Below are 12,362 nucleotides of genomic sequence, written 5' to 3' on the forward strand. Positions count from 1 at the left end.
GCAGAGGGGCAGGTTTTGGGTCGAGAGCCAGGCCCTCTCCCCCGGTACAAACACGGGGGCCTCACTTCAGTGGCGGTCAGCACTCCTCTTCTGCCATCCACTAGCTTGTTGGAGGGATTCCTGGACGGCCTTCCATGTCTCCTTGGAGCGCTGCACCCATTTCTCCACCGCAGGAGCCTCGGTCTGGCTTGGATGCCATGGTGCCAGGACCGGCTGGTACCCCAATACACACTGAAAGGGGGACACGTTAGTAGAGGAGTGGCGTAGTGAGTTCTGGGCCATTTCGGCCCAGGGGATGTATCTCGCCCACTCCCCTGGCCGGTCCTGGCAATACGACAGCAGAAACCTACCCACCTCCTGGTTCACTCTCTCCACCTGCCCATTACTCTCGGGGTGATAACCGGAGGTCAGGCTGACCGAGACCCCCAAACGCTCCATGAACGCCCTCCATACTCGGGACGTGAATTGGGGGCCCCGATCAGAAACGATGTCCTCCGGCACCCCGTAGTGCCGGAAGACGTGGGTGAATAATGCCTCCGCAGTCTGTAGGGCTGTAGGGATACCGGGCAACGGGAGGAGACGGCAGGACTTAGAAAACCGATCCACAATCACCAGTACCGTAGTGTTCCCCTGAGACGGGGGAAGATCGGTCAGAAAATCTACGGAGGCCGTTGTGGAACGGGGAGGGGTTGTAACTTCCCTCTAGGAAGGTGCCTAGGAGCCTTACTCTGAGCGCATACCGAACAGGAGGAAACATAAACCCTAACGTCCCTAGCCAAGGTAGGCCACCAATGCCTCCCCCGAAGGCTCCCCACTGTCCTCGTCACCCCAGGGTGACCCGAGGAGGGTAGAACGTGAGCCCACCGAATCAATTTGTCCCGAACACCAAGCGGGACGTACTTCCGACCCACCGGACACTGAGGAGGAGCGGGTTCCGCCCGTAACGTCCGCTCGATGTCCGAGTCCACCTCCCACACCACTGGTGCTATCAGCCTTGAGGCGGGAAGGATGGGAGTAGGTTCGGTGGACCGATCGTCCGTGTCGTAAAACGGGACAGTGCATCCGCCTTTACGTTCTGGGAGCCCGGTTTATACGTTAACGTGAACCGGAATCGGGTAAAGAACATGGCCCACCTTGCCTGACGTGGGTTCAGTCTCCTAGCTGCCCGAATATACTCCAGATTCTGATGGTCGGTCCAGATGAGAAAAGCGTGCTTAGGCCCCTCAAACCAGTGTCTCCACACCTTCAGAGCACTGACCACTGCTAACAACTCCCGGTCCCCCACATCATAGTTACGCTCCGCTGGGCTGAGCTTCTTCGAGAAGAAAGCACAGGGGTGGAGTTTTGGTGGCGTACCAGAGCGCTGTGATAGCAAGGCACCTAACCCAGCCTCGGACGCGTCCACCTCCACTATGAATGCTAGAGAGGGGTCCGGATGCGCCAACACGGGCGCATCCGTGAACAGCGCCTTCAACCTGTTGAAAGCTCCGTCCGCTTTTGCTGACCACTGCAACCGCACCGGACCCCCCTTCAGCAGTGAGGTAATGGGAGCTGCTACCTGGCCAAAACCCCGGATAAACCTCCGGTAGTAGTTGGCAAAACCCAAAAACCGCTGCACCTCTTTTACCGTGGTCGGAGTCGGCCAATTACGCACGGCAATAATTGCGGTCAACCTCCACCACCACCCCCGAGGTGGAAATGCGATAACCCAGAAAAGAGACGGCTTGTTTGGAGAACACACACTTCTCAGCCTTGACATATAGGTCATGCTCCAGCAGTCTACCAAGCACCTTGCGTACCAGAGACACATGCGCGGCGTGAGTGGCTGAGTAGATCAGAATGTCATCGATATAAACAACCACTCCCTGCCCGTGCAGGTCCCTGAGAATGTCGTCTACAAAGGATTGGAAAACGGCTGGAGCATTCTTTAACCCATACGTCATGACGCAGTACTCATAATGGCCCGATGTGGTACTAAATGCGGTTTTCCACTCGTCTCCTTTCCGAATACGCACCAGACTATACGCGCTCCTGAGATCCAATTTTGTGAAGAACTGCGCTCCGTGAAATGATTCCATTGCCGTAGCAATGAGAGGTAGTGGGTAACATTTAAGGAAAAGAATTAAGACAAACATGTGACCAACAGGGGGTTCTGGGTGAGTTTGGTGCGGACTCACCTGGGGTGATCGAGAAGCGTTCCGCCTGCCATCTCGACTCCCAGAAGGACCCCCCCAACACCGATCGGCCGTGTGTCCTCTCCGACCACAGCTGGTGCAGGGAGAGCCTCCTCCTCCGGTACCCCTCGGCACGGCCCCTCCCAACTCCATCAGGACCCTCTCAGAACGCCCGCGGGCAGCCAGCAGATTGTACAGTCGGATGGACATGTCAATCAGCTCATCCAGGGAAAGAGCGGTGTCCCGACATGATAGCTCCCTGCGGACGTCCTCCCGGAGACTACACCGGTAGTGGTCAATAAGGGCCCTGTCGTTCCACCCAGATCCTGCAGCCAGGGTCCGGAACTCCAGCGCGTAATCCTGGGCGCTCCTCTTCTCCTGCCTAAGGTGGAACAGTCGTTCTCCCGCCGCTCGGCCCTCTGGAGGGTGGTCAAACATGGCAAGAAAACGGCGGGTAAACTCTGGGTAGTGCTCCTTCGCTGAGTCTGGGCCATTCCAGACTGCGTTCGCCCACTCAAGAGCACGACCCATGAGGCAGGAGACGAGGACACTCACCCTCTCCGCTCCCGAGGGAGTGGGTCTTACGGTGGCAAGGTACAGTTCCAGTTGGAGTAGGAACCCCTGGCACCCCGCCGCCGCTCCATCATAATGGATGGAGAGTCCTGGGCTGGAAGAGCCGAAGGTGGAGAAAGGAGACCACTCCTCTCCCATCGGTCCATTCGCTCCATCATTGAATCCATCGCCGATCCGATACGGTGGAGAACGGTGGTATGATGGAGCACCCGTTCCTCCATCGATGGGAGAGGATTGGCCGCTGCTCCTGCTGACTCCATTTCTTTCGTGGTGCGGGATTCTGTAAGGACTGGGTGTCGGAGTGGGAAGTCAAGTGCAGGAAACAGCATGTGCAATAACAAATGTTCTTTAATGAACACTGAGAAACTAGGCCACCCTTCTATACACTGGATGTTCTCATAAAACTACCCCAGACACGGGGGGGAACGAAAACAGTCCAGATACAACGTAGATCGAAAACAAACACCACTCTTACCAACTAACAATCCCGCACAAAGAAATGGGCGGGCCGGCTGACTGATAAGCCCAACTAATTACAAACCTAATACAAAACAGGTGTAACCAATAAACACATAAGGACGGGGAGGAAAGGTTCAGTGGCAGCTAATAGGCCGGTGACGACGACCGCCGAGCGCCACCCGAACGGGAAGGAGAGCCTGCCTCGGTCGGAGTCGTGACAAGCCCGAAGGAAGAAATTATAATTATTTATTCAAGCTGCACTGGCCACTATCTAAAGTTGTCTTGGCTTTACCTAGAACTTGTTTGGTAAATATTTCTGAGAGACATCTGTTGTACAGTATTCTGATGACCTTACTGAATACCATCCCAATCTATTCATTCTGTTCCAAATATTTATTTTCACTTCAAATTCCCAAACTAGGCAGCCATGGAAAAGGTTACAAGAGATTTGAAAAAATCTATAAAATAGAGTCACTAGTTCTATTTACAATGAAATAATAAAATTTTCTCAAATAAAATTATTTTACAAATTGGTATCTATGTTTGGAGCAAAGTTCAGTTTGTTATCGTTGACAGTACTCAAATATGTGTCTTAACGAAGTCATCCGTGGATCTTTAATGATAGTAGTCATTAAAGATGGAGTGGAAAGTTTACCTTTCGCAGCAGAAGTGACCTATGTGAGCTCATCATTGATTATAATAGTAGTCTAGAGAAGTCAAAATGGGGAGGCTGTGAGAGGGAACAGAAACTTGCAGTTGTAGTTCTCCCTGCTAAAAATTCCCTGCAAAAAACCCGCTGACAAACAAATATCTTTGTTAAATTAGTATGAAATTGAAGTCATGATCCTTTTAATTTTCAAACCATAGTCCTAACACAAAAAAGTGGAGTAGGATGATCATTGTGCAGAACAGGAAACAGAAATGTTAGTGCCAAATTCACATCAGTAAGCTGGACATAAGCTTTGATCGCAGTGTGTAACTTTACAAACTGATATCAGCAATAAACAGAGATGACGTTTGAAGACAACATCAAACAGAAAGACATGACAGTTTATCAAAATGGATATCACTGGCTGTCCATGCTGCTAAATCCATGAACACATTCTCTGACCTTGGCTTGAAATGAACATATTACCATTATAAATTATTACATCGGATTTCATGGGACAAGGTTAATATGTTCTCAAATGCTCTGAACGTATCCTCCAATATCCCATTTCGCATGTAGCATGTTGATCTTTCATAGAAAATAATTGTAACTTAAACCAATACCATACTGTATATTGAGCGTTCACTCATGGAAATGGTTCTGAAAGGATGCTGTAGTCTGTGATTACTGTGCAGTAAGTACATCAAAAGGAATGGGGGGAACCAGCTTTTTGCATCAGCTTTTTATCAACAGATTGAGATAAAATTGTGTGTAACCTGATTTAATGTGATTTGGGAGCAGTAAAACATCTGAGATTATGTGACAGAATGATGAAGAAATTAAGGTGAGAACACCAACACACATTGGCACAGGAATGGTAGACTTGGATGTGCTATGGAGCGGAGCCATCCCATGATTTTTCATGTTTTTTTCCTTTGTATTACCACTTGGGTTGCAAAGCTACCAGTAATTTACCAAAGTTACTAGATTTTTTGGTAATTAACACGTAGTCTATGGCAATCTATGATACCTTTGGTAATTTATACTTGAATAACTTGTATTTCATATATTCATTTATAGTATTCATTTTTTATATCTGTGTCCATACTGTCCTTGGGTTTCTAGTGGATAGACTATATGGTTCAAGAGAAAATAGTCTAATTAGTGAAAAGAATTGCATTATTTCCAATTAACTCTGCAACACTTCCAAATGTTTTGTTTTTTCACAACTGCCACCAGTTTGGCAAAAAAACATTTACAACAAAGACATATTTACATAGTCAAATTTAAAAAAAAATGTGTACAAAAATATTATGGATATTTCATGCAGAAACCCTCATATTAAACACTTATTCACTAAATATATGTTTTATATTTAGGATAATGTTTTACAGGTTTATCATTCTATTTTTATATTCAAATAATATTTTTTTATTATTTTATACACTCACCAGACCGTTTACTAAGTACACCCATCTAGTACTGGGTCGGACGCCCCTTTGCCCCCAGAACAGCCTGAATTCTTCGGGGCGTGGATCCTACAAGTCAGAAACGTTCCACAGGGATGTTATTCCACTATGACGCAATGACATCACGCAGTGGTACACCACCGCCACCAGCCTGTACTGCTGACACCAGGCAGGGTGGGTCCATGGATTCATGCTGCTCATGCCAAATCATGACTCTGCCATCAGCATGAAGCTTCATCAGACCAGGCAAGGTTTTTCCACTCCTCAATTCTTACTTTTAGCTCAAAGGAGGGGAACCCGGTGCAATAGCCCATCCGTGACTAAGATCGACGAGTTGTGTGTTCCGAGATGACGTTTTGCACACACGTTTTGACCTCTCTCATCAATGAGCTGTTTTTGCCTAAAGGACTACCACTGACTGGATGTTTCTTGTTTATTGCACCATTCTCGGGAAACCTTAGACACTGTCGTGCGTGAAAAGCCCAGGAGGGAGGACATTTCTGAGATACTGTATCCGGCGTCCCTGGCCCCGTAGATCATACCAAGCTCAAAGTCACTTAGCCCACTCGTTATGCCCATTCTAACATTCAATCGAACAGTAACTGAATAACTCGATGCCGGTCTGCCTGCTTTATATAGCAAGCCATTGCCATATTACTCACTGTATGTAGGATCGATCCATTTTCATGAACAGTGTGGTGTACCTAATAAACTGTCTGGGTGAGTGTATATTTTACATGTGATAAGGCCACACAGAGGGACAGAGATAAATACAGACACCTGGGATGATTTGAAGTACCCAAAACGGCCACTAGATGTTATCTGATAAAATTCCATATAATTCCTTGAAAGTTATAACAATTCTGGAAGATTACTGGTAAACTTTGAAAGTTTCCAGTAAAATACCCTCCCTTTGCAACACTAATTGCCATGAGTGGTAAATTATTAAAGCTACTGTCATCACAAGGTGGAAATACGGTCATGGTTCCTCCTGGCACCAGAGGGCAGCAAAGACCGCCCTAGAGATATTTATTGGACTCAGGTGTGTCTTATTATTTCATGATTGTGTCTGTGTTAAAACACGTGTGTTTTCTGTGGTCCTTTGCAGAAGCGTGAGTTGTTTACCGTGTGAGGTCGGTTCCTGAGTGAGTTTTCGAGACTTAAGCTGTGTTCGAATACCCATACTAACATACTGTATACTACATACTTAATGAGTATATGCTATTAGTTCATTTTAGTGTACTGTAAATGAACAGTAGGCTTTCAGTTGAGCGTCCTAGCTCTTCGCCTGTCTACCAGAAGTTGATGCTGTTGCTATGCAACCTCTTGCTAGCTAGTTAGCATAACAAATTACTTGTTTGACATTTTACGACTTCGGGTGTGTTCTTAAAATCAATGTGGAGTGCCAAAGTGCGCTCGTAAATTCAGACCGTTGTCAGATTGTCCGTTTGTAAATTCAGAGCGTTTCGCTCTCGGAGCGCACACTGGACGCTCGGGACAAAGAATAGGGTTGATTTGAGCGTTCTGACCTTACAACGGCAGTCAAGCACTCAAGCTAGCTACTTCCAGACGCAAATGAGACCACTGATCATTTTACTCGCCCTAGCAGAGCTGGTTAGGCAGTTTTCATGTTATCCAGAGCGTTGGTGACTGTGCTGCTGGCTACAATTTAATTACACATTTTTGCCAACGTTTACTGATACTGGCCACATTCAACGGGTGTTGGGCGCTCGTAAATTCATTATTCTGCGCCCTGGTACACTCAAACGAGAGTGCTCTGAAATCGGAGTAGATAGCCAGAGCGAATTTACAAAGCACCCGAATGTCCATTGAGAACGCACAACGACTATACCATTAAAGCTAAGAATGACGGGAATAATAAAGTCAATAAATGTTAGGTAGTTAGATAGCTTATAGTTAATATACTGGCAAGTTTGATGTATAAGTAGCCAACTAACGTTAGGTAGCGAGCTATCATACCGGTACATACTGCTGATAAGTGGTTCGCAAGGACAGCGTAGCTAACAATTTGTCAGCCAACATAACGGGTAACGTAACTTATTTGAAAAGTCATTGCTCTATTACATTGCTCAACATTTTTTTACATTTGTCATAATTAGTCAAAGCAATGAATTTGTATCCGCTCTCATTGTACTTTGGCTTCATATTTTCCGCCATTTCCTGAAGAATTGCATTATGGGCCCTAAAGTACGGAAATAGTGTCCTCTGTATGTATACTTTCAGTACAACATCCGGGAACTTTTGGCATACTAACTATATCCATACTATGACCAATAAGCATGCTATATACTCAATTCACATTACAAATAGTACAGTAAGTGCGGTTAGTATGATTATTCAAACACAGTGTTTGTTGTTTTTCTAGTGTACTGTGATCCTGCGGCTACTGTTCCTCAGTAAAGTATTTTTGTTTATCCTTACCACTGATTTCTCGTCTGTTCTCTTCTCTGCACCTTTGTCCAACCTCACCACGTCACAAATACATATTTCATATCTGAATGCAATCCATACAAATGTTATGATGAAACATTGTACAGGCTGTTATATTTCTATAGCTGTTGACTCACCTGTTCAATTATTTCACTTGAAGCAAAGCTTATAAACCAGTTTGATGTAATATAAAAATATATTGTTCCTTTAATAAATGCATCTATCCAAACATTATTCTGTAAATTGTATGACACATTTCTTACCTTAAACGTTTCACTTACATTTTGCTTACATACGCTAACATTAAGTAATGTGTATTATATTAGAATAGATAGAATACTATAAAAGTGTATTGGGGTATTGTCCAGTGGTGTTGTGTCGTGTTAGATGCAAGATTATTATGTGTAATGATTTTTCTCAGTCTGTGTTGTGGTCATTAGAGACTTTTAACTTTTTATTTCAAGACATGTTTTACATGAAACAACGCCCAATGATCAATGTATTTTCCATTCCGAAAGCAATTTTTAGTCCAAATTGGCGCCAAAAGTTTTAATTGACAATTTCACTACTAATGCTCTAAGTTTGCAGTAACTGTGAGTGGACTCATTTTTATATTATTTCATGGCATCTGAATTAACGGCAGCGATAGAGGAATATTTTTTTTCATTGAGACTAATGGCGCGTGATCTTGTTAGAACATGAAATGAGATGTATTGAATCTCTCCAACTATAATTGTGAGGGTGCTGTTTGTCGCCGCTGTCTCTTGTTCCTGGCCCTGTGCTTCTAATGTAATACCTTTCCGATTCTTGTCAGCACTTCTTATGGAGCATCGATAGCAAACTCAACCTTTTTTTATAACCATCAGTGTGTATATTTTGTAGTGTCAATAAATGAATTAGTCATGAATATTGTACAGTCAAGTTTATCACATTACTTTGATTATTATATATATATATATATATATATATATATATATATATATATATATATATACATATAGGTATTTTTTCCATACCTGCCCGGTATATACAGTACACTTGTGGTGCCCCACTTTCATGGTATTATTTTATTATATCTGTCACTAGTATTTCAATAGGTTTTGTACCTCTTTTCCCTCACCACTCTGTTTTCCACCTTTTATCCTCTTTCTGTAGTGAGCCAAGGGGGCATGGCAGCAGACATTTGTCCAGATCCTGGGATTCCAGAGAATGGGAAGAGGATGGGCTTTGACTTTCAGTGGGTGCCTTTTCTTCACTCTTATCAGGTTTGCCGTCAGTGTAATGGGAACTGTGTGGAACAGCTTTAATCAGTGCGAGCCCTGCTGTGTTGCATTTTTAAACCCCCACTGCTATACCATCACCATTAGTGATTGCAATTGCACCCCCTCAATAGGTGATAAGACCCTCTTAGAGAAGATACCTTAATTCAACAAGGGTCATTACTTGTTTGTTAAAAGGAGGCAGACTTACTTATCACCATTAAAAACAAAGAAACTTGAGAATGGTAGTGAACTTGTACACAGAGAAAAAAAGTTATATTTAGAGGAAGGAAGTCTGTCACAGGCATAGAGGGACCAGGGGTCGATGGTGCGCTCTGTGCGACAGGTCAGTCACTGATAGTCATTTGTCTCTCCAACTCCCATAGGGTCGGAGCCAGCATCCAGTTTTCCTGCGATGACAGCTACGTGCTTCAGGGATCAAAGAGCATCACTTGCCAGAGAGTGACAGAGACACTGGCCGCGTGGAGTGACCACAGGCCTATCTGCCGCAGTAAGTGTGAATGCATGCAGACCATTTTCCCATCCCAACACTTTCTGTTGATACATTTTCACATCTCGTTAAGGGAGATGGGGGACACGCACCAATGATGAGTAGGGTGTTCAATGGTAAGGGACTACAGTACAGAGATTCTTATATTTTGAGGATATAACTGCTACCTACTACCTCCCAGGTCAAAGACTTGAATGTTCTCTATTCTTCATATTACCATGGCTTTACCTGGAATTTACAAAGGCTATTCAAGATTCAATCCCCTTGATTTAAAAGCATTGAGACGTCTTCTCTCTGTCTTTATTGAGACTTGCAGTTGTTAGCCATCTGTGAGAGGCAGTAACCGCAAGCTGTCTTCCTTTGAAGTGTTAATAGCTGGGATGAATATCACATGAGCTCCCAAAATTATTATGACTGCATGGTAGGCTTTTGTTAGCACATGTTTTGTACAAAAACAGAAAAGGTCTATTTTTACAAGTTTTTTGTTGTTGTTGCTATATACACTATTTATCACCTTTGAAAATGTGATCCTGCTCTCAATGGGTTTCCCCTGACCAAATACAAGTTAAAAATATATACAGCGCCATTAGTCTCAATAGAAAAAAATCTGTAATCCCTATCCATTTAGATTTGGGGAAGCATGGATGATTTAAATTTTTTATTTACAAGAAATTTATAGCAGTCCATATACAATAGATTAGGTTAAGTGCTACCAAACTGTAAACGTGGAAAATATATTGGATGTGAAAAAAGTTGTTGTTTTGAGGGTGAAACTTCAACCACAAGATTATGTCATCATTGTAACAAATTTTCCACATATCATTTTGTATTTGAATTTGGACCTTTGAAACAACATTTGATCTTCAACTATAGGCTGTGCAGCACCTCCTACTGGATAGTTGATTTATCTACAATTATTTATTTGATCTCTCATCTAGGGTTTTAGCCAAATCCAGCCTAGCTTAGCTTTGATATTTGTCACTGACTTCTACCAATGTGCTATCATGAGAATGATTATTGAGAGCTCTCTTAATAACTAAATATATTCACTGTTGCTATCAAAGTCATTCCAAAGAGTAGGTATAACGGAGCAAATTAAATGCAATCATACTTTTTAAGTCATATATCATCAATAAAACTATTTAGGCCTATATAGCATTTGCAAAGACATCAACAGCTGTTTTTTCAATTCAACTCAGAGTTAAACTAAAAATAGACAATATAAATAGGCCTAGGGTTTCATGCTTTGATTGATTTTCAAATGTAATCTTCAAGTTACTCATTAATATTAAAATCTAAGTTAAAGTATAGGACTAAATCAAATCAAACTTTTTTTTAAAGGGCATTTAAATTTTGAATAGATTCGATTAAGTCCTAATCTTTCATTTAGATTTTTGTTTGTAGACAAACTGGATATTGGATTGTTTTTGGTTGTCAATGCAACCAAGTAACAACATTTGAAGGAGATGTATCAAATCAAATCAAATCAAGATGTATATACTGGTTGGATAGTGCCATCTATGCCACTGACTTAGTCTGGCTTTAATTCAAGTTTGTCTACAAATTAATAATTGATATGTTGGATTCACGTCTCCATTTCAACCAAAAATCGAAGTTAAAGAATGGGGGGGACCTATAGCGTTAACACATTGGGAACTCAACAAGTCTGTGAATAAAGTTTGGAATCTCATTGATCAATGTCTCAAATATTACCCACATTTCCACGTTGAAATGACATGGTGTGCCCAGTGGCACACTTGTGAAAGCATGTTGTGGCTAAACTCATACTCCAATCTGAACTTAAACCAGGTAGAAAGTGTGTAGAAATGATAATGAACCTAAATGCTTTACTATTTTAATCTCCAAACTATTTTTCTTCAATCACAGCATTTTTAGCTGTGCTATTTAGCGGATTTGGTTGATCTTGTGGTTTCAAACCAGTGAGCTTATTAATATTATTCATCAAGAATATGGGCAGATGGAATTATTGACAATGAAAAAGGTTTAAATGTTGTTCCCTTGTTATATAATTGCTACATTTACTATCAATATACCATAAAAATGTGTTATCCAGATTGCGTTTGGATACAAAAAAATAGGAATGTAAATATTTGGTCGCGACTGAGACAACCTGGTTCAATTTGGGCCCGAGCTGAGATCTGCAGAGTTCTAACTTTCAAAGCCATAGAGGGCACAGGCCTCCAGATAACATAAATCAAAATTAAATGAGGCAGTATGTCAACCATCCAGAAGTAAGAGTAACCATGTTTGACATTTTCTTAGCACCATTCCTGGAAAGTACTGATTGATCCAGACACTTTTTGTCACAGCATCACCCAGTAAACCCTTTAAGAATAACACTCTACTACCCCCTCACCCCCAAACCTCTCTCCACTACCACCCCCTCCATGCGGAGCTAAGTAACAGGTAGAAGCCATTAAATGTGAATTTAAAAAGCCTCCAGCTCAGAGATACACTGCTGCTCTTTTCTCCCCCGGATTGGCATGATCCCAGGTGATTACTTAGTTAATTATAGACTGTGGTTCCGACCTGTAAATGAAGAATGTGCTCGTTTTGCCATTTTTTTCTACCGACTATAGAACCCTCTGAAACTTCGATAATTAACAGGCGCACAGCGTAGTCATCAGAGATTTCAAAATTAATCATTTTCAGCTTCACCTCTTGATGATTTCACTTCACCAATCCTCAGTTGTTGTGGAGAGGATAAAGTTTGAGTAAATAGGTGCTATTAAAAGGCACTGTTTTGTAAACAAGCATGTTGGCTTCCAGCCTTTCAGTGAAGGATACCACTGTAGA

General features: G+C 42.8%; 1 protein-coding gene across 3 annotated transcripts in view; it reads left to right on the forward strand.

The window, feature by feature from the left end:
- Positions 1–12,362, forward strand: part of LOC129860196 (CUB and sushi domain-containing protein 1-like) — a 588,526-nt gene that overhangs the window by 363,100 nt on the left and 213,064 nt on the right. For all 3 annotated transcript variants that reach the window (XR_008760312.1, XM_055930581.1, XM_055930589.1), the window contains exons 8-9: positions 8,931–9,012; positions 9,421–9,545. Coding sequence is in view for 2 of the 3 variants with exons in the window: in XM_055930581.1 (XP_055786556.1) it covers positions 8,931–9,012; positions 9,421–9,545 (207 nt within the window). In the remaining variant the exon portion in view is untranslated. The remainder of the gene's footprint in view (positions 1–8,930; positions 9,013–9,420; positions 9,546–12,362) is intronic.

This window comes from Salvelinus fontinalis, chromosome 1 (genome assembly GCF_029448725.1).
Source record: "Salvelinus fontinalis isolate EN_2023a chromosome 1, ASM2944872v1, whole genome shotgun sequence".
Lineage (NCBI taxonomy): Eukaryota > Metazoa > Chordata > Actinopteri > Salmoniformes > Salmonidae > Salvelinus > Salvelinus fontinalis.